General features: G+C 32.4%; 1 protein-coding gene, 1 non-coding gene and 1 pseudogene across 2 annotated transcripts; 1 reads left to right on the top strand and 2 right to left on the bottom strand.

The window, feature by feature from the left end:
* Window positions 1-684: 684 nt before the first annotated feature.
* Window positions 685-4,520, bottom strand: LOC107608055 (protein DJ-1 homolog D). Its single transcript, XM_016309944.3, has 5 exons — window positions 4,289-4,520; window positions 3,354-3,470; window positions 2,285-2,725; window positions 1,440-1,802; window positions 685-1,068 (listed from the first exon to the last, which is right to left on the bottom strand). Exons 1-5 carry the CDS (start codon window positions 4,340-4,342, stop codon window positions 880-882), a joined length of 1,164 nt encoding a protein of 387 aa, XP_016165430.1. The 5' UTR covers window positions 4,343-4,520; the 3' UTR covers window positions 685-879.
* A 929-nt stretch (window positions 4,521-5,449) lies between these two features.
* TRNAS-AGA (transfer RNA serine (anticodon AGA)) lies at window positions 5,450-5,531 on the top strand. The gene has a single exon. It is a non-coding gene; the product is annotated as a tRNA-Ser (tRNA).
* Window positions 5,532-5,739: 208 nt separating this feature from the next.
* On the bottom strand, window positions 5,740-13,613 carry LOC107607234 (uncharacterized; annotated as a pseudogene).
* Between the last annotated feature and the right edge of the window lie 8,064 nt (window positions 13,614-21,677).

The following is a 21,677-nucleotide window of genomic DNA, read 5'->3' as shown; positions in this document are numbered from 1 at the left end:
TGGCTCAAAGCTTATTATGCTAGATATAATAAAATGACATCGTATGCATTTTGACGCTAAAAAAGGCACTAAATAACATCCTTTGAGGGTTTAAACAATACTAAAACGTTATACTCCTTCCTTTTGAACAATACTAATTATTCAAACCCTCAAACGCTAAAACGCGTACAACGTTACTTTAATATGTCTAGCATAACAAAACTTGAGCCACGTCACTAATAGCGTTGAGTTTTGATGACAGAAAATATACCAATCTATGTGACTAAAATGTAACAATTGAAAAGTCAAAAACTAAATCACTACAACTAATTAATCTCAAGAACTAAAATGAAGGTTAACTCTTTGTTTATAAATACTAAATATAATTTAAAACCGGACATCAAGAATTAAAGTGTAGTAAGAACTACATCAAAATCCTCACACAATAAAAGGTAAAATTTAAGATGATCATCATTATAATAGTTATTGTGAATATATAATTTTGGCAATACTTTTTTTTTAAGTAATATAAAATTAAGATAATATATTTTTTTATATTTTTGCAACACTTTTAACTTTTATTTTTCAAATTAAAAAATATTTTTAAATATTACCAAAATTACCTAACAACTTTAGTCACCACAATAATATCCACCGCTATCCACCCACTAAAAATTGATATCAACTCTTCATACGAAAACTTGGTGAACGAAAAATCATTTCTCATATTCCATTAGTGGGAAAAAGAAATTGCACACAGAAATGGATACAAAGCTTTTCTATTTTCTCTTTTTATTTGGTTACATATAGTGGAGGACCTAAATGGCACTTGAGCTAAGGCTCATTTGGCTAACATGCAAGCATACTTTATTATTATAGATTCCGTTGCAAACTACTAAACTAGAAAGAAACACTAATACCAAGTAATGCCATGAGGTGAGAAATGAAGTGAGGGTGACTTAGCCATGAAGCACCAGTAATTAAGTTTCCATCAGTGATGCAAAGTGTAATGGGATTTGGTTCAATCCATGTTGCTCCTGCTAATACCATATTAAGCTTCATTGCAGGGTATGCAGTTACTTTCCTTCCCTATTATTACAACAAGAAGTGAAATAATGTCACCATATAATAAATAAAATATTATATACTCATCATATTTTAATGCATGTCAGTTATGTCACTTGATACTTGCAGATAAAACAAGAGTTCAGAGAAATTAAACACTAATTAATGTGATACTGATTTGGATTAATGAATTTAGAGAATAAATACTTGGTTTAAATTGTTTGGGATACTTTCAACAAAATATACAATATCCGTAAGAAAGTGAATAATGTGTCAAGTGCTTTTTGCTAGGCATATATGCAATATATTAAAAGTTGTACAAAAATACTCTGCACACAAAAAATCAGTCACTAAATTAGCTATAATGTATTTGTGTATAAATACATGAATAATACCTTGAGGACATCAGCAGCAACCAAAATCTGTTGTCCATAGCTGATTGCAGCAATTGGCTTATTGCTTTCAACAAAATGCTTCACCCAAGAGATGATAGTCTCGTTCAAGGCCAAATACTCGGCGGCTCTACCTCCGGGAATGACAAGCGCGTCGTAGCCGGAAGCATCCACGTCGCCGAAGGTAGCATTCAGAACAAAGTCATGCCCTGGCTTCTCAGTGAAATGTTGATAACCTTCAAAATCATGAATAGCAGTTGGGCAGGTGTCACCAGATTTCTTCTTGGGACAAACAGCATCAACATGGCATCCTAAAGCTCTAAGGGCTTCAAAGGGAACCATCACTTCATAATCTTCCATGTAATCCTGAATTTTAGTTTAACGGCATGCATGTCATTGTGTACTAATAATCTTCCACTCTAAGCAGCATAAATTTATAGGTCTCTCATTCTATGTACTCTTGTTTTTTCTTATGTGACTAATCCCTCACACTTGCTACTCAAACGTGTACCCTCAAAACATGAATTAATTTTGAATAAATGTCTTTTTCGATCCCTAATCATTTGCACGATGAAAAAAAAGCAGTTCTTCATCATTTGAAAACCTTAATTGATTTTCAATCGTTCAAGTAATTGGTCTAAGCGATCTTGTAAACGGTGACTTACTGATGTGTCAAGGGCTGCCTAAACCAGTTACTTGAATGGTTACAGGCCGGTTAAGAATTTTTAAACTGTAGACGGCTACTTTGTCTTTCGAATAAATGGTTAAGAACCGAAAACACTTTTTACACATTGATTTTCTACCTTTAGCAACATAAATAAATAAAAAAAAATCAAGTGAAAACATACCCCACAAAGAAGGAGGATTCTCTTGCTGGTAGCAGTTATAGTCCCTCCCATAGCCTTAACCAAATGATGAATGCTTTGTGCATGTGCAAGATAACAAACAGAAGAAATGATATTAGCATCCACCACAAATGATTCCAAGCTTTGAGGTTCAACCCAATTAGCACCAGCAGCTATCAATGTAGGTCCAACAGGAGCATATGCAGTGATCTTCCGGTTCTTGAGCGCGTCGGCGGCTGCAAGAAGCACCTGGCTGTGACAATAGGTAGCAATAGGCTTCCCTGAAGTGCTGAACTCCCTCACCAACTCCACCACGCGCACATTCTGAGTAAGATACTCTGGTGCTCTGCCACCAGGTAACACCAATGCATCATAGTTTGAGCCTTCAACCTCATCAAATGTTGCATTCAGAGTGAAATTGTGACCGCGTGTTTCTGAGTAAGTCTGAGTGCCAAGGACATCAATATCAACATCAAAGATCAAAACTTCAGGCATTTGGTTTGCGTTTTTATTTCGTGAAAAAAAAAATTGAAAGGGAAACGAAATTTTATGGCTTTTAATATAAACAATGCTACATTATTTTTTGTTAGTAATAATTTGTACTTATATTTATATTCACATGAATTTTGTATATAAGAAGAATATAATTTGTATCTATATTTTTCAGAATTTGCATACATGAATCAACACAGTTTGTATTCATATTTTTGAGAATTTGCAACATGAATTAGTAAAATTTATTTATTAAAGACAAATTAGTATTTATACAAAAAATACTAAAAATTGCTGATCCTAAAAAATTTTCTCTTTCAACATTTCACCTTTTTTCTCCAAAATATTCTAAAATTAGAAAATACCGAAAATGGAAAAAAAAATGAAGATACAAACCATACATACCCCTAGCTTGTAAAACTCAATGGCAAAGTCAAGAAAATAATAATCTAGTACAAAGGGAAAACAAATCAAGCATCAAGATGAAAAGTATAGCATGGTATGCTCAATAACAAAAACCAAACCCATTAGAAAATTCAAGTATCAAGAATTGAAATGAATTTTAGCATGGCTGAGAGACCTGATGACCAGCCATCTGTTGAGTGGCGGTTACACAGAAATCACCGGCCTTCCGTCCAGGACAAACGGCGTCGACGGCGACACCATAGCCTTGCAGTGCTTGAAATGGAACCATGGCCTACAATAGTAAAAGTTTCAAGTAGTACCATCATTTTCAACATCAAAATTTTGTTACACTAAGAGAAACACTTAAGTTCACAACTTCACATTGATGTGTTAGGAAATTATTTAATTTCCTAATTTATTTGTGGACAATACATATATTAATTATAATCACAAATTATGTTATTTTAAATTAAATGACTTATATAATGATGATTTCATTTATTGTTTTAAATGCTAATTGAATAAGTCATTATTACTTTTAATTTGGAATTAAATGAGAATAAAACCAGATATTATCTTTTGTTCTTTATATAATTATCTTTTTGGATTTTAGATATATTATCTTTTGGGCTTTATATACTATTTTATTTGGGTTTAAGGGTTTAATGGGTGCCATGCTAAAATATAAATAGACCTTCAGGGTTTCGGTCCCCAAGATACCAAAGTTGCCTTTGTTGCTCTTTTCTATCAAAAGAGTTGCGATTCAGCCTCCTAGAAATACAGAAGGCTTTGGTTGAGGAAGATCGAAAGAACCACAAGATCCAAACTCTTCCGGTCGTATGATTTATATTTATGAATTTAGGTACGCTTCCGCATTCGAGTATGATATATATTTTTGATGATTTAATATAGATGATTTGGGATATTGAAATTAATTTATTCCAACAAATACTATGTTACAAAATCATAACTCTTAAATCATAGTATATACTTATAATTATGAATAAGTAGTTAAGACTTTAAGACTCAATTTCTGAGTTTAAAAAGATATTTCTAATTTACTACTACTATATATAAGGAATTGAAGAGAGAAAGGAGATGAAGGTGTACCTCATAGTCCTCAACAAAGTTACCAGCAATTAGAAGAACCCTTTTGGGTGCCATTGAAGTTGCAGGGAATCAGAATCAGAGAATGGTGCTTTTGTTGATCCAAGGTTGTCCGTAACAAACACAATCACGTAAAGCAAAAAGAATTAGTACAACGGATAAGAATTAATACAAAGAATGGTGCTTTTATGGTCCTCTGTTCTTTTATTATCTTTGCTTTTGTGCTTTTGTGTTCGGAGACTATGATCAGAGCCCATATAATATATAGTTAACATTTCTCAAGTAAAAAATGTTGTTTACTAAAAATAATTAAATCACTAATTTAATATACTTAATATTCTTTGAATAATCCAATATTTAATTAGTTAAAATCAGTAAAAAAATTATTAGCTTATCTAAGAATATGGAATGACTCATTTTCACTTTTATAATCAACTTTCAAAAATAAGAGAATGATAATGTATGTCACTCCAAAATTACTAATCTAAATAAGCTTCTTGAAAACCCCGGGTTGCATTAGTGGGTGCAAAGAGAATTAGAGAAATTAAGGGATAATAGAATGTATTTTAGTAAATTTAATGAAAATATAGTTAAATGGGAGTGACATTGGTAATTTTAGGAATGGTAAAAACCTTTTTTTTTTAAAATAATATAATCAAAATATGAATAAAACTAAAAAAGTAAAAAAATGTACAGTGGTGGCTAAGAATTTAGTGGTTCATTTTTGTGTTCATAAAAAAAATTTAATTATTTTGTTGCAAAAAATTCTGATTATTTTAGTAGTTGATTAATTTATTAAAATATTATATTAAACACATATAAACATACACAAAATTAATTATAAAATCAATCATTTGTATAGAATATATATTGTAATATAAGATATATATTAAAAATGAGTTACACAATAAATATATATATATAAATACATATACATGATGATTAAATTTTGGTGTACACGTAATATTTAAAGTTTTCAGGACTTAATCCATGTTTTCCATTTTTCATATAAAAAACAAGCACTAATCCATGTTTTCATTTTGTTTCACGTTTCGATCACCATTATTAATCCATGTTTTCCATTACATTATTTTAATATATGAAAAGATGGTGAAAATAAAATAGTCTATTAAATATGATATTACACGAAAATATAACAAAAAAGTGGACGTGCCGGAGTGGTTATCGGGCATGACTAGAAATCATGTGGGCTCTGCCCGCGCAGGTTCGAATCCTGCCGTTCACGTTTTTGTATGTGCTCTGCCCAAAGTGCCCAAAGAGAACATCACAAAAATTACAATCCACCGTTATAAAATAAACACCAGAAATATACAATGTGTTCTCTAAAATCTGTTTTTTATATTAATTTGTTACATTTTTTTTCAACAATATAAGATTTACAAAAATATGTTAATTCAATGCAATACAAAATACTAACCAAAATATGTTTCTAATTATTTTTGTCCAGGCATAAGTAGTAATAATTCAATTTCATATGAGCCCATGTTGAAAACTAACCTATAATGATATACACATTAATTTATATTCAAATGAACATACATATAAATTATAAAGTTTGCAAGTTATAAGATTCCACATACCTAAAAGAAGTAGAAGCTGTATTTGAATTGTTCCATAGACTTAGTTTCTTGAATGGTGCCTCCAGTGAATCAAGTTCAAGGTCCCACAAGGAATTCTCAATGGCCCGAGCCAGTTTCTCATCCTCATAAGCATTGTGAAAGCATTTTCTTTCCTTAGCATCAAGAACCAGTTCCCTCCATACACTGTTACGGTTTATCAATGTTGATGCATTTCCTAATATCCAAAGGCAATATCTGTGCATAAAACCAAACCAAAAGTTTTTCAATAAAAAAGAACTAAATCTCACCATTTAGAGCATGATCATAACATATATCTACAGTATATAATGGATTCATGTAGGTACATTTTTCTTAGTGTATGAAATCTTAAATTACAAAAATGCACATAATTAATAAAGTTGGTTATTTTCAGTTATATAATAGAATTTAATTTAACTTTTGCACGTAGATCTAATCATGTAATATCATATCAGCAAAAACAACTATCTTTTAATAGTGGCATACCTAGCCCTTGTGAATGCCACATTTGTTCTTTGTCTATTTGAAAGAAAACCAATATTTCCAACACCATTGGATCTCACACTTGATATTATAATTATGTCTTCTTCACCACCTTGAAAACCATCAACAGAACGAACACTCACAGAGAAGTTAGGATCACTGTCTGAAATGTATTGCTTTATGGTCTTCTGGATTTCATGAAAACATTCTGGCAAGAGAGGGAAAAGAAATAATATCATATATATATCATATTAGGTTTAACAATGTTTTTATTCCCTATAATTGTGTGTTTAAATGTTTCAAAATTATTTTGGTCCCATTAAAGGTTTTGCTTGGTGTTGGTTTCTCATTTTTCTATAGGTAAGTTCCTTGATTCCTATCATCTAAACTTCATATTAAATTAAGATATTATAAATAATCAAGAAAATTTAGGAAATATTGGTATAGATAAAAAATAATGTTCTTGTTATTTGAATGAACTAAATAAATATTTTAAAATAGAGTAATAACTAGGAGTCTTAATCCAACCTCTTAATTATCCTCCTAATACTTAAATGAATAAAAATTCAAATATATATCTTATTTTCCGAAAACATCAAAACTTTTTTATTTAGAAATTAGGAAGAAAATTAAAAGGATTGGTTAGAACTCTAATTATTTTTCTTTAAAATATCTATAATTTCTAATGACATGGTAAGACTAAACACAGTTTAAGAAAAAAGAGGTACCAAGATCATGGCAAAAGTTTTATAGAGACTAAAATTAAAATGACCTATATTTATAGGGACTAAAGGATATTCAAGCTTAATTACAAATGATGAGAAAGATAAGCTAACCTTTTCTAAGGCTTTGAATAATCTGTGAGACAGCAGCAGCCTCAGCAATGTTCTTCAAACTATGATCATGATTAGACTGCTCTTTATCCCTTGATATGTTGATGAAAGAGTAGGAGCCATACATTTTCCCTTTAAGGAATTGTTTATTGTAGCTTGTTAATTTGACAATGGATGCATCAGCAAGTTGCTTATCATAGAACTCTTCACTTGGGAATTTGCTAATTGACGGATGCATCCTATACTGAATATTAAGCATGTGCCTCTCTTTTCCCAACAATACCAATCTCTCAAACAAACTTCTTCCAAATTCAGCCTTCTCAGCTATTGGTGCGAAATTTATAACCCACAAACTAACCAGCAAGTGCACTGGGTCGTACCAAGTAATACTTCAGGTGAGTGAAGGTCGATCCCACGAGAATTGATGGATCAAGCAACAATAATTGAGTGATAGGCTTAGTCAGACAAACAGAAAGTAATATTAGGAGTTCAAAAGACATTAAACAATGTAAAGAATATTGAAGAAAGGTAAGTAAATAAGTTGGGAATAAAATATAGAGAAGACAGTTAAGGTTTTAAAGTTGAAGGTTGTGGTAGGCTTAGAGAAGGGGGGTTGAATCTATGCCTTCCTTTTCAGTTGCTGTTTTTACCCTTAGAAACAAATTTGTAATTCTGATTCTGTTTGAACTCAGCAGCGAAAATTTATGAGACAATTTAGTTTTGTCTCATGAATATCAGAAAACAGAACACAGCAGAGAAGAGAAAAGCTAACACCAGCATGTATCCTGGTTCGGTTGCCTTGTGCTATGCAACCTACATCCAGTATCCTCCACAACTATGGAAGAATTTCACTATAGTTAACAGTATTACATACACCAATAACACAGGATTGACCCAATCCTTTCACACTCAAGTTCTGACCTAACTTGACATTGGCTATGCTAATACCTAACTATACCTCTTAGTGCTAACCCAACTAAGAAAGGGATACCTCACAGGTACAAGATACAAGACATAAACACACCTAAAGAAATCTGAAAATAACTCTAGGCTTTTCTCTCAAGTGTTTTCCTCAGCCTTTTTCCACTCATGGCTTTTACTTGAGCTCTCTCAATATGCCTTTTCTCACAAGAAATTACAGAAAGATAAACATAGAAAAGTACATTACAATCTGTAAAACATGAAGGAGATTGACTTCATCTACATCCTCTATGCTATGCGAAAAACCAGATTAGCAAGCCTCTGATTCAGTTCGTCATACTGGCGAAATGCACCTTTGATTAGGTTACACTGTCCAGTTAGTTGAACTTCTTCAAAGAGCTTTCTCAGAACAAAACCTCTATTCACTGGTTTTCTCTCCTTGCTTCTGAATGAACAGCAAGCTTCTTTTTATCTCCTTGCATGTTCCTTGGTTCTTCTTCCAAGGTCAACACCTTGAGCCTTGAGCTTTACCAACCCACAAGCTCACTTTTTCTTCTCAAACATCAAAGTAGGATCTTTGCTTCTGACTTCTCCAACTTGACCGAAAGCCATGTAGGAGTAACCGAGATTGTCTTCCAATGGTCAACCAAATCTGAACCATAGAGATGCAACTTGGTCCCCAAGAATCTCTTGTGACCGTGGATTTGTAGCAGTAAAGAACAGAGATCAACTTTACCTTGAATGCCATTTTCGGATAGTGCAGAGAGTTGGGAAGAAGGGATGAAGATCTGATGCATGCAAGATGAGATGGATTACCTTTAACCTAAGCTTGATTTGGATTAGATTTTCTGCTTTAGCTTCTGTGCTTCAAGCTTAGATTTTCTCTTTCTTGCTTCTTTGGTTACTGGCTTATGGAGGAAACTTTTCTTCTCTTTCTCTTTCTTACTTTTCTGAAGTCTTGATGTGACTTGATTAGAGAGGAGAGGAACGTTGCTTTGGTTGGAGCAAGATGGTGGGAAATTGAAAAACAATTTCAGGCTTGGATCGGGTTCTTCTCTACTTCAACCCGTTGGTGCTTTGCTATGCTTCTTTGATGAATTTTGTTTGAAATAAATGACTTGGGCTTGTCTTTATTCACACTTACCATTCAACCCATTTGCCTTGTTTTATTTTCCATTCAAGTTGGGCTGTAAATCAGATTTTGGCCTGCAACATATAATAAATAATCAGCAACATATACTTATTAATTTAAACAACTCTAATTATTTATTTTGCCAAAAATAATGTTTGTCATCACTAATTAATTTAGTTAATTTCTTAACTCAACAAAAGTTATCTATTTTTTCCGGATTTACTTTTCTTACTAACTATTTTAATCATGTAGGATTTAATTTATGGCAAACTATATGTGACTAGACCCTAATTCCTTAGACCTTTCTAGTCTCCTCTAAAATTCATCAACAACCAATTCCTTGGTCAATTAATTTCAATTAGAGGGTGATGATCAATTTCCAGTTTATATGGCACAAAAACTCTAATTACCAAAAAATAAAAGGATTATATGTTACGTATCCTGTTAAATTCAGATAATTAAAATTTAGGAGAATATATTTTCAAGCAGTTCAAGTGAAAAGCTTTTCCAAGTTATACAAGAACTCAAATAGAAGGAGGGTCATACTTCCGTTCCACCCAAATTCATAAAATAAAGAGCGAAAACAATTCTTAAATTATAAATCCATACATGAATTAAAATAGAAAAAGCAATAAAATCAATCCATACAAATAGACCTTAACAATAGAGGTTTAGTTGCTCATGGTTCAGAGTAGAAAACTAGGATTGTAAATTGGAATGGAATAATGTTTTGCTCAGGTGGAATGAAAAGTTAACTAATTCCAATCCTCTTTTATATCTAATCCTAATTAATTTAAATTATAATTTTTAAAACTAAATAATATCTTTTCCTATTTTTTAAAATAAAAATTAAAGTTTAAATCATAATTAATTATAGCAATCAGCACGTCTTCAATTAATGGGTGGGGACCACTTGCTTCGCAGGATCCACACCTAACTTGGTGATGGGCTGCGCCTTACTTGGTGTGAATGAAATGAGGAAGGGCGTGTTGGGCTTGATGGCTGCGCCTAACTTGGCCATGGGCTGCATCTAACTTGATGGAGGCCTAATCCTTATGCATGCTTATTAATGTTTTGCGCCTAACTTGAGAACTTGAGAAATCTCAAGTTAGGCGCAGCCTTGGCAGTGTGATTGGAGAAGAAGTATAAACTATTATATATCGTTGGAAAATTCTAAAAGTTAGCTTTTCAACGCCACTAAAATCACGTTCATTGAACCTCTGTAGCTCGAGTTATTCAGGTTTGAATGCAGAGAAGTCAGGGTTGATAGCATTATTCGCCTTCTCTTTTTCTGCGGAAACTCCATCAAATTCAGCCAAATGCTACCTAAAATAAACAGAATTGCACATGACTCAAAGTAACATCCATAGTGGCTAAAAGATAATTAATTCTTGATTAAACTCAACAAATAAAATACAAATTCATTAGAAAAAGATAGAGAAGATGCTCACGCATTAGCTATCTAAAATTTGATCAATTATCATATTAGATAATGATCTTCAATAATAAACAAATTCAAAACAACTAAGTTACTAAACCAAAGGAGTATCTACTAGAATATTTAAAAAGATTAAACAAGCAAAACTACTTGGTTAGGGTGTTTTAAACACGGGTTCAAACCATGGAAACAACCACCGATATAATTATTAGGTTAAGCTGTGTACATTATACCCTTTAGGTGTGGCCCTTTCCCGGATCTTGCGTTAACACGGGATGCTTGTGCACCAGAAAGTTTCCTTTAAAAGATTTCAGAATCTAAACCAAACTCACATTTTTGTGACCTAATTTCATATATGATAATCAAGTAAACAACTCTTTTTCCCTATATTTTAGTGCTTGAGCATCCAAAGTACCTTGCTTTTAACCAATGCAGGAAGCTGTCTTTCATCACCTATGAGAACAGCATGTTGAAGACCAGGAAGTTGCAATGGAATTGCTGACTCACATTCTCTCAGCTGTGCTGCTTCATCAATAACTACAAACCGGAACTTTTCCCCTTCTTGAGTATGCAGTTTAGAAGAACTTGATGCAGTACGAAATACTAAGCATGCTTTCTAAATGCAAAACATTGACATGCCATCTTTGCTTGTGAACCAAGGAAGCGAAATTGAAAGTGATAGTGAACTTAGTATGCTTTGTAGGCTTTTTCCATCTTTACATTGATGAAAGTCTCGTTTGAACTTGGTATTGCGCAGCGAAGTTTCCAAAGATTTCAACAAATCCAGAGCAATGAACATTTTCTTTACCACTTTGAATGAAATCATAGCTGTTGGTAGGTGAGTATACAAGGCTTTCATGAACAACTTGAGCCTACCTCCAATGTAACTGAACCATTGCTTCACAAATTGCTCCATCGTCATACCAGAGGTACTCATCTTTTTATCTTCAACATACAAATTGTAAGACTCTACAATGCCATCGAATTTCTTCTCAACAAATTGCTCAAATGTCAAAAGGTTAGAACTCTTCACTTTTCTCTTGTATGAAGAATATGCACGTTTTACATTGCTGTCACTTTTCTTAGCAAATTCTTCCAATGACATTAGATCCTCCTTATCATTCAGTTCACACCTATATTGTTGATTGGGGTTCTTCAGTAACTTGATCATAAGTTCCAAGTGATGCTTCCACCCGGTTAATGGCATAAAACACTTTAAAAGCTCTTCCACTCTATAATCAAGAAACACATCTTCAAGACCGGGAAAATTGTCCACTTTCATTCTGTTTTTGTTGCCAAATAGCAAAATGTTACCAAGGCCATAAGTATCAAACTTCTGTGACTGCTTAAACAAACTATGCAGGCGAGACGCCACGGTCAACACTGCATTATTAGTTGGAGCACATGTCAATGTTCTGATCTTCGACCGGAGCAATGAATATAACAAGCAAGCAACAGTCTTTGTTTTGCCGGTTCCCGGGGGCCCCCATATAAGTTTAACATTATGACTGTAATGGCATTTGCTCATAGCAACACAGCTTAGAACAGAATCTCTTTGAGATTCATTCAGATTCTGAGCACGGATTATGCTTTGTGCTGAAGATTGAGCTGGAGACTGAGTCATGTTTTCTCCAGAACAGCAAAAAATCTGACAGACTTCTTCAATCTGTAAAATATGGTATAACCATTGGAAATAAAAATAAGAAATCAAATAGATTCAACAAAATTAGCAGCATATCGAAATCAGAGATCAATGCATGAACATTTATAAAATGAGTCTCATGTAGAAAATGTTTCCATTTGCAGCTAGCATCAATATGCTTTTTAAATAACACTTAACTTACATTTGAATTAGGCTCATGCTGCAGAACTTTTTCAATAATGTTTATCTTTTCATCAACATTCAGTGCTCGCCAAATGCGAATATTTGTGGTCATGTTCAACAAATATACAACACAGAGCTTTTGTGTTTCGTTAATATTCCCGGAAAATTCAGAATCCATATCCAAGCATTTAGATGAAAGTACATCAATCTCATCAGTAAATTCATCTTCTGATCCACAAATATAAGCAATATGGTATTGCATTTTAGGCCTGTTCAAGTCATATATCCCTTTTGGTCTAACATCTGTGAAAGCAACAATGTCTCCAAATTCAGGTTCATATTTCTCAACATTTTGAACTTCTTCAGTGACCTTCTTTACTCTCATTTTATAGAACAAGGCCTTGGGAGGTTTGAAGTCCCTGGACCTTTGAATCGTCATGACCTCACAAAATGGAGCTTGAGAAACACCTTCTATTCCTGAGCACAGATCACTGTGAGTTTCCTCAATCAGTGGGAAAATAAATGAGTTCAAGTACTCTTTTGTTGAGGAGAGTGAGAGTGGAATCTTCTGAACCTGTGAAGAAAAACATTTTATCTCCTAGAAGATCAAAATGGAATAGAAAGTGCAACCAAAATAGATAATAAGATTAACATCATTTGAGGCATAATATATAACTATAACTATTATATTACAAAGTTGTAGTGCTTCCTTTCTTGCTAAGAAATTTCATTATCTACTTACAGCAGAAAAGCAATGCTTGTATTAATCTTTTTGAAGAGAAGTTGAAATTAAGAATACAATTAGTTTGCGAATTTGTGATTAAAAATACAGGAGCAACTTTGTACTTATGAAGAACAGCACTCTTTCAATTCTACATTTTGTTTCCTCACTATGTTAAAAATTTAAAAACAGAACAAAAACAGAAAACTTACTAAATAAATAAATAGAATAATGTAAGAATATCAAAGGCTAAAGAATATTGAACATAAAACAATAATAATAAAAAAGACCTTGTCTTTGTAGAGCTTGTGGTTCAGAACATCATGGAGAGTCCATGAGAACATAATATCCAACATCCTTGATCCTTTTTTTTTTCTCTCTGAATTCTAAATGACACAAATAAAGAATACGAGTCACAATTTTTTTTCTTTATTTTGTTGACGTATATAGCAGTCAGCCAGTCACTATTAATGAAGGAAACAGAACCGTCCACAATACAAAACTTCGAACCACATTAGTAAATAGTAGTGAAGAAGAGGTAATGTCCAATTTGGTACCCGAAAGATTCAAACGCTGACATTTTGGTACTTAACTATTGTTATTGACAAAAAGGTACCTGAATGATTAAAATTTTTGCCAAACGTGTCTACGTGCTTGCCGGACCATAGCTTCGGTGAGTACGATGCTTACGTGGACGCCGATTTTTGTTGACAAGATCAGTTTTATATTAGATGGAATTTGTAATTAAAATTATGCTTAGTCTACCTGAAAATTAAGTTAACCTAATTGAATATTGGTTTTTTCCCAATTTAATTTTGCCCTAAAACCCAATTAGCAAATGTTGTTACTAGTTACTGAGTTACTGTGGTTAGTGTGTCACTACTAGTGAAATTCAAATGTCACGTAGAGAGGGAGAGACGTTGCTCTGGAAGCTTGGCGCGAAGAAGAACGATACTAGGCGAGAGACATTGTCGAATCAAGGGTAACGGTTTTCAAGTGACATCGTTGGATCACCATTCTTCGCAAGGAGCAACCCTACGAAGAGGTACGTTCTGCTTCATGATCTTTGTTTAAGTTCTGGTTTATTTTGTTTGCTGGTGACATCCTGTTTATTCATTGTATCTTTTCTCTACTATTTCTTAGATGGATTGTGTAGTTACGTTTGTATATCATCACATGGGTTGCTTGAAAGGGTTAGAGATGGGAATGTGATATACGAAGGGGGTTTAGTAACTGAGATACACAGGGTGAATGTGGAGACATGTAATTTATTTTTTGTTGAGGGGTTATTTTTAGACCTGGGTTACCCTGGATATAATGAGGCGTATTGGCTAGAACCTGGTTTCGAATTAGGTAAGGGTCTTAGAGTGCTTAGGATAGATGCTGAAGTGATGAGGATGTGTGAGAGTGCAATTAAAAATGACAACACTGTCCATCTCTATTTTGATCACCCCATTGATGCCAACCCTGAAATCATTGATGACAATGTGGTGTCTGATGGTAGCAGTGAGAGTGTGGCTGAGGTCAATCCACCTGGTGATGAGAGGGAACTGAAGTTGTGAATGAGGCCACTGGTGAGGTTAATCAGTTGAATAAGGCTTTGACAGTTGTTGTGAAGGAGTTTTTGAACGAAGTTGTGATTGAGGAGGCTGTTGATGTTAACGAGTCGGATAAATGTGAGGGTGGTGTTATGAATGATGATGTGAATCACGGGAATGGGGATAAAGAGACTAAACAACCTGCAGCTCCAGAGAAAGTTGTTAAGAGGGTGAAAAAGAGGCATCTAAGACCACCACCCAGTGGTTTATCACAAGAAAGAAGAGCTGCTGAATCTGAACAGCCTGAGAGTGATCCTCGAGAAGCTAAAACAGTAAATGAACAAACACACAAGACCAATGATGATGATGCACATGTTGCCAACGAAGGTGCTAACATTGAAGAACCAGTGGTGGATGAGTTGAGGGTAGAGGAACCAGCTACTCAAAATGCAACAGGTAAATTTATTATTTCTGTTTTGTTACAGCATTTTTGGAGAAGTATTGGGTTTATAAATCCAATGATTATGATGCACATGTTGCCAATGAAGGTGCTAACATTGAAGAACCAGTGGTGGATGAGTTGATGGCAGAGGAACCAGCTACAGAAAATGCAGCAGGTAAAATTATTGTTTCTATTTTGTTACAGCATTTTTGGATAAGTATTGCATCATGGCTGACATATATCAACTGATGTATTAATAGATACAGAAACACAAAGAAATGAGAGGACAAATACAAGGAGAAATCATCCACGGCCTCAACCATCTAGGCAAAGGACTGTACCTGGAAAGGATGATGAAACACCAAGGGTAGAGGTGCCTAATCCGAACAGAGCAGATGGAGACATGGGACCTGAGATGTACCAATACGAATCTGATGAACTGTATAGCCCTCCTGGATCTGATGATGAAGATGAACCTGTTTTTCTGCAACATAACCCGAATACACCATTTGGAAAAATTACTCTGGAGTTGAACATGGAGTTTGAGACCATGGAACACTTTAAAGTAGCAGTGCAAAAGTACAACATACAAATTGGGAGACAGGTATTCTATCTTAGGAATGAGAAGAAGAGGTACATGGTGATTTGCTACGACCCCGACTGCCCTTGGTTGTGTTACTGTTCGAGGACCAACTATCCAGCCTCGTTTCAGATTAAGACATTTGTGGATGAGCATACGTGTCCGAGAAGCAACAAGAGTAAGTCAGTGAGTTGTGCCTGGGTTGCTGAGGAGCTGGTACCGAAACTCAGAATACATCCCAATATGTTACAAAGGGAGGCACAGGAGTGGTTTAAGGTGGAGTATGACATCTCAGTTAATGAGAGGATGATGTACAGGGCTATGGATAAAGCCAAAAATGTTATTGAAGGAACGGAAAAGGATCAATACCTGAGACTTAGAGACTATCTGAATGAAATCATCAAGGATAATCCTGGGTCAAGAGCCAACATGGGGACTACTCCACAGCAGGAAGGGTTGCCTAGGTTTAGGAACTTGTATGTTTGTTTGGCTGCTTGCAAGCAGAGATTTAAAGCAGGGTGCAGACCCTTCATAGTGTTGGATGGGACGTTTCTGAAAGGTTACTTTGGAGGGAAATTACTAACAGCAGTAGGTCAAGACGCGAACAACCAGTTTTTCCCAATTGCATACGGTATTGTGGATACAGAAACTCGGGAAAATTGGAGATTCTTTCTTGAGGACTTACATATTGACATAGGGGACTATAATGAGAATGCTTGGGTTTTTATGTCCGACCAGCAGAAGGTAATATGCACTGTATCCAATCATTGGTGCTCTTATATTCTTACTTGAGTAACTTAAATGTATTAATGCTAACTGCTGAGTTTACCTATGAATGCAGAGATTGATACCAGCATTACAGGATGTGATGCCAGGTGTGAAACACAGATTTTGTTGTATGCATATGTGGAGAAACTTGAACAAACGATGGAAGGATAAGGAACTTAAGGGAGCATTCTGGCAATGTGCAAAAGCAGAAACAAAAGCAGACTCAAAACCAGATTTAACCCAAACAATATACAGATAACAATCAACAATAACTCAACCCTCTTCAGCTGCTCCTTCATGTCATTCACCATAGAAAGCACCATCATCATCTTATCCCTTTCCCGGCCATCACTACGTTCCAGATTGATTCTGCTTTTCTTCTTTGGGTCTGCTATGCCCACCATGTTGCTATTCTCCGAAGAAACTTCTCCTTTCACACATTGCTCTTCTATTTCATCCAACCATTGAAAATATCCACAACGTCTTTGTGTGTTCTAGCATGGCACAAAAATTTCATGAATCAGAGTGCGATCAAAAACTAAATCTGAAAAAATGGAGAAAATAAACCCAAGAAGATTGCATCATTTCGTCACGTATACATCAACATTCTAAGCTTACCTTTCACATAGGGCAACGTAGAAACCATCTATCAGGGTTGCTACTTGTCTTCGACTTCAACGGAACCACTGGAAGGGGACAAAAGTAACACCCTTCGTAGATTTTACTCACAACTCCTGAACCACTATCAACGTCGAAGGCTTGAATGAATGAGTGCTTTCTCACGGTTCCACCTTTTCCACGAGCCCTAGTTGCTTGCATCTTTCAGATTGGGATCGTGTTCTACGAGTGAACGAAGAGAGCAAAATTGGGTTTTAGGGCAAAATTAAATTGGGGCAAAACCAATATTCAATTAGGTTAACTTAATTTTCAGGTAGGCTAAGCATAATTTTAATTACAAATTTCATCTAATATAAAACTGATCTTGTCAGCAAAAATCGGTGTCCACATAAGCATCGTACTCACCGGAGCTATGGTCCGGCAAGCACGTGAACACGCTTGGCAAAAATTTTAATCATTCAGGTACCTTTTTGTCAATAACAATAGTTAGGTACCAAAATGTCAGCGTTTGAATCTTTCGGGTATTGAAATTGTCATTACCTCTAGTGAAGAATAATTAGCTGTAGTAAATAGGAACAAAAAGGTAACATTAAACGAAACTGATTAGTCTTTTTTCTGTTTGACTGGATACTGAAAAAAGCCAAATAAAAAAAATAATATTAAATGATAAATATTATTATTTTGAGTCAATATTTAAACAATAATAGTTTACAACACATTTACAAAGATTCGCATACATAAAGTACATTATTTATATTTATATTTACTATAGTATATACATATAAATTTAAAGATTTTCAATGGCTCAAAAAAAGGGAATTTAAATCTATGACCTTTTTTATGCTTTAAAATTTAAGCAATAAAACAATTTCTACAACTTTGAATCTACTGTGTCTGCGAAGTTGATTATGCATGAAACAATTTATTTTTGTCTCATAATGAATTAATAGAAAATAGAGTATAGTAGAGAAAAAAACACAGCTATATATCTTGGTTCAATCATCTTATACAATGTAGTATATCCAGTCTTCACTACAACAATAATAAAATTTTTACTATCTTTTCAATAATTACAATTACCAATTTTTTAGGATTCTTTCTAAGAGAGTCACTTAGATAAAGATGTCAAAAATGTCTTTTTTTAAAGATATTTTTTAAAAATTGAAATTTAACACATATAATTAATTTAATTGTATTATTTTTATTAAAATTAGACTGGATCAATTTAACAAAAAAATTAATAAATTAAATTTTTAAATCGGTATAAATTAATATTTTTTATAAAAAATTACTACAATATCCCTATTATAAAACACAACTAAAATATCCCTATATATATATTGAAAACTTTAAATTCTAACCCTATAACGATAGAGAAGAAAATGGTTAGAATTTAGAATTCTCAAAATTAATATATATAATAAGAGCATTTTAGTCATTTTATATAATAGGGGTATTGTAGTCATTTTTTATAAAAAATAATATTAATTTAAACGGATTCAAAATTTGATTCACTATTTTTCGGTCAAATTAATTTATCTGACCTAATTTTGACAAAAATAACATAATTTAAGTGATTATATGTGTTAAATTTTAATTATTAAAAGATCTTTAAAAAAAAGACGTTTTATGCGTCTTTATGAGAGCATCCCTCTCTTCCTAATCCTATCCGAGACAAACTAAACTTTTAACTAGGGGTGGCAATATGTACCCTACCCGTGGGTATCCAACCCGATCCGTAGCGGGTAGGGTTCTCGTGCGGGTCGGGTAGGGTGCGGGTTGAGCTTCAACCCTACCCGACCAACCCGCACTCTATATATGTTTATATTATATATTTATATAAAAATATGTTTTAAGTGGATGTTGAATCAAAGACCTCTCACTAAATGCAAAAGATCCTTAGTCACTAAAAGAAAATCATTAATTGATAATTTAATATATATTTTTTTTACATAAAAATCAGTTTTATTTTAAATTATCATCAAGTTATATAATAATGTTGTATCTTTTTTGTAACCCGCGGATAGGGTCGGGTACCCGCGGATTAAGAGCGGGTAGGGTTAGGGTTGGGATATTCTCAACCCGCGGGTAGAGTATGGTTGAATTTATATAAAAATTTCAACCCGCAGGTAGGATTAGGGTTGGATCCAAACCCTACCCTATCCTACCCATTGCCACCCTTACTTTTAACCAAACTTAATTTAGTTATATTCACTCCTTAGACTCTCAATACTACTCACCTAATTTAACAAAAAAAATCTCTCAAAATAATTACAAAAGATATTGAAATAATCTTTGGCTTTTCTCCAAATTAAATTTGTTTGCCTTTTTTTTAATGGTTTTTTCTCTAAATTCTTACATTTATGCATTTTTTTCATTAATTGAAACAAAAAAAGATAAAACTAAAAAAATCAGAATATTCAATAAAAAAAAATATGAAAGAGAAGAAATAAAACAAGTTGAAAACTATAAAAATAACCAGATTTTAGAATTCTCAATTGTTGTCTTTATCTTAGCAAAATGCTTTTTTTTAGTGTAGATACATTCCTTCCAAAACTTCAAAATTTGAGTGGTGAGGTGTTAGGTTAACTCATAAATTTGGTTTTCTCTCGTTACCTCAATTTAAAAGTATTCGTTATTACATGTAGTGAAATGCGTTGGTCACTCCTAACACAAAGATGAAAAAGTAGCAAAGGTTGACGCCAAGTCAATTGCAAGTTATTTAAGTTGGTCGCTTTCTCATGCACTGTTGTTTAGTTTCTTTCATTGGTGGGAATATGAATGTGTATCAAAAAGAGAGAGAAAGCAAAGAAACTTAGAGGCTAAGCAGATGACTAAAAAATAAAAATAGTGAAAGGGATTTTTTTTTTCTTTTTCTCTTTCTGCAACATAGGACACTTTTAAACTTTAAATTCAAAAGTAAAATATGGGATAAAAACAACAATTCACCTCTATAATTTTAAAAAATATAAAAAAAATTAACTTTTAAAAATATTAATTAATATTAGAATTTATGTTTGTAATGTAAAATTTAGAATTATATGTTTATAATTTAAAATATAAAATTTAAGATGAGCGAAATAATTCTAAAAAATTTGTTGATTTTCATCGAAAAAAGTAGTTAACTAGCATTACTTTTTATTTTAATAACCTTGAAAATAGAATCTAAAAAAACTAATAAAGTTGACTAAATATTGATTGAAAAATATTAGTTTTAATTTATTTTCTAAATAGATACTCATATAAGGAGAAGAGATGCCTTAGGAAAGAAGGTTCTACTAGGTTGTGAGCTTTTGCAATATGAATAATTATCAATAATAATATAATATATACACTAAAATTCAATTACGAATTATGTCTTAGTGCATATGTTAATATTAATACTATTATTAATAAAAATTTTAAAACTTTTATTGTAATAAATTTATTGAAAATTAATTTTTATATAATATTTTTTAATTGGCATGTTTAACATATACATTTAGGCAATATATTAGTTAAATCCAAAATTTTATTATATTACTAATACAAGTTGAATTATTTGTCTATTGTAGGTTTATTTATTTTTTTAATTAATTATTTAATATATATATATATATATATATATATATATATATATAAACTGACGATTTTGTATTAGATTTTTTAGTTTCATATTTTTTTATTTTGTCTTGAGAAATATATATTATAAAAATAAAAATAAACACGGAGAGAAAAATATTGTTCAAGATTATATTATGCAGCAGCAACAATAATAATAAATTAATAATAGCATAAAATACAAGTTATAAATTAAACTATTATTATAAATTATAAATTATAAATAAAAGCAATTGTAATAATAAACCATATTAGGTTTTAGGTATACACAATACACTAAAATAACTACTAGTTTAAGAAAAAAAGTTCAAATATTAGTCAAATTTATTATTTTTGGTTAATATTTTTAGTCATTAGTTCAATTCTTTTAATTTAGTAATTTAACAACATATTTTTAGTTTATATTTTTAAATATTATTAGTTGGCTATTGTCAAAAACAATAAATTTTATTGACTCTGTACTATTTCTCTTAGTATAAAATTCAGATTAAAATACAAAATATATATCAATACACAAGGATTGAATTTGTAGCTAATTTTAGCATACAAATATTATTTTTAATATTTGTAGCTGATTTTAATATTATTTTTAATATTTGTAGTATTAAGTAATTAATATTTTTCAAGAAAATAGTCCAATAATTAAGTAGGCCTCGTAAATAAATAAAGCATTCCCCCGTTTAATTTGCCAAGTAATGTTTTAATTACTACTAACAATTCAACAATATATTTTTAATTTATATTTTTAAATATTATTGACTAACTACAGTAAAAAATAATAAATGCTATTAATTTTCTAATATTTTTTTTTAGTAAAAAACTACTAAATACATAATGTAGTTGATTTTAGTGTTGTAGTATTAAGCAATTAACA

The sequence above is a fragment of the Arachis ipaensis genome, chromosome B7, assembly GCF_059453495.1.
Source record: "Arachis ipaensis isolate K30076 ecotype BB chromosome B7, ASM5945349v1, whole genome shotgun sequence".
Lineage (NCBI taxonomy): Eukaryota > Viridiplantae > Streptophyta > Magnoliopsida > Fabales > Fabaceae > Arachis > Arachis ipaensis.
The sequence above is the reverse complement of the archived record's forward strand: the minus strand, read 5'-3'. Positions and strand labels throughout refer to the sequence as shown.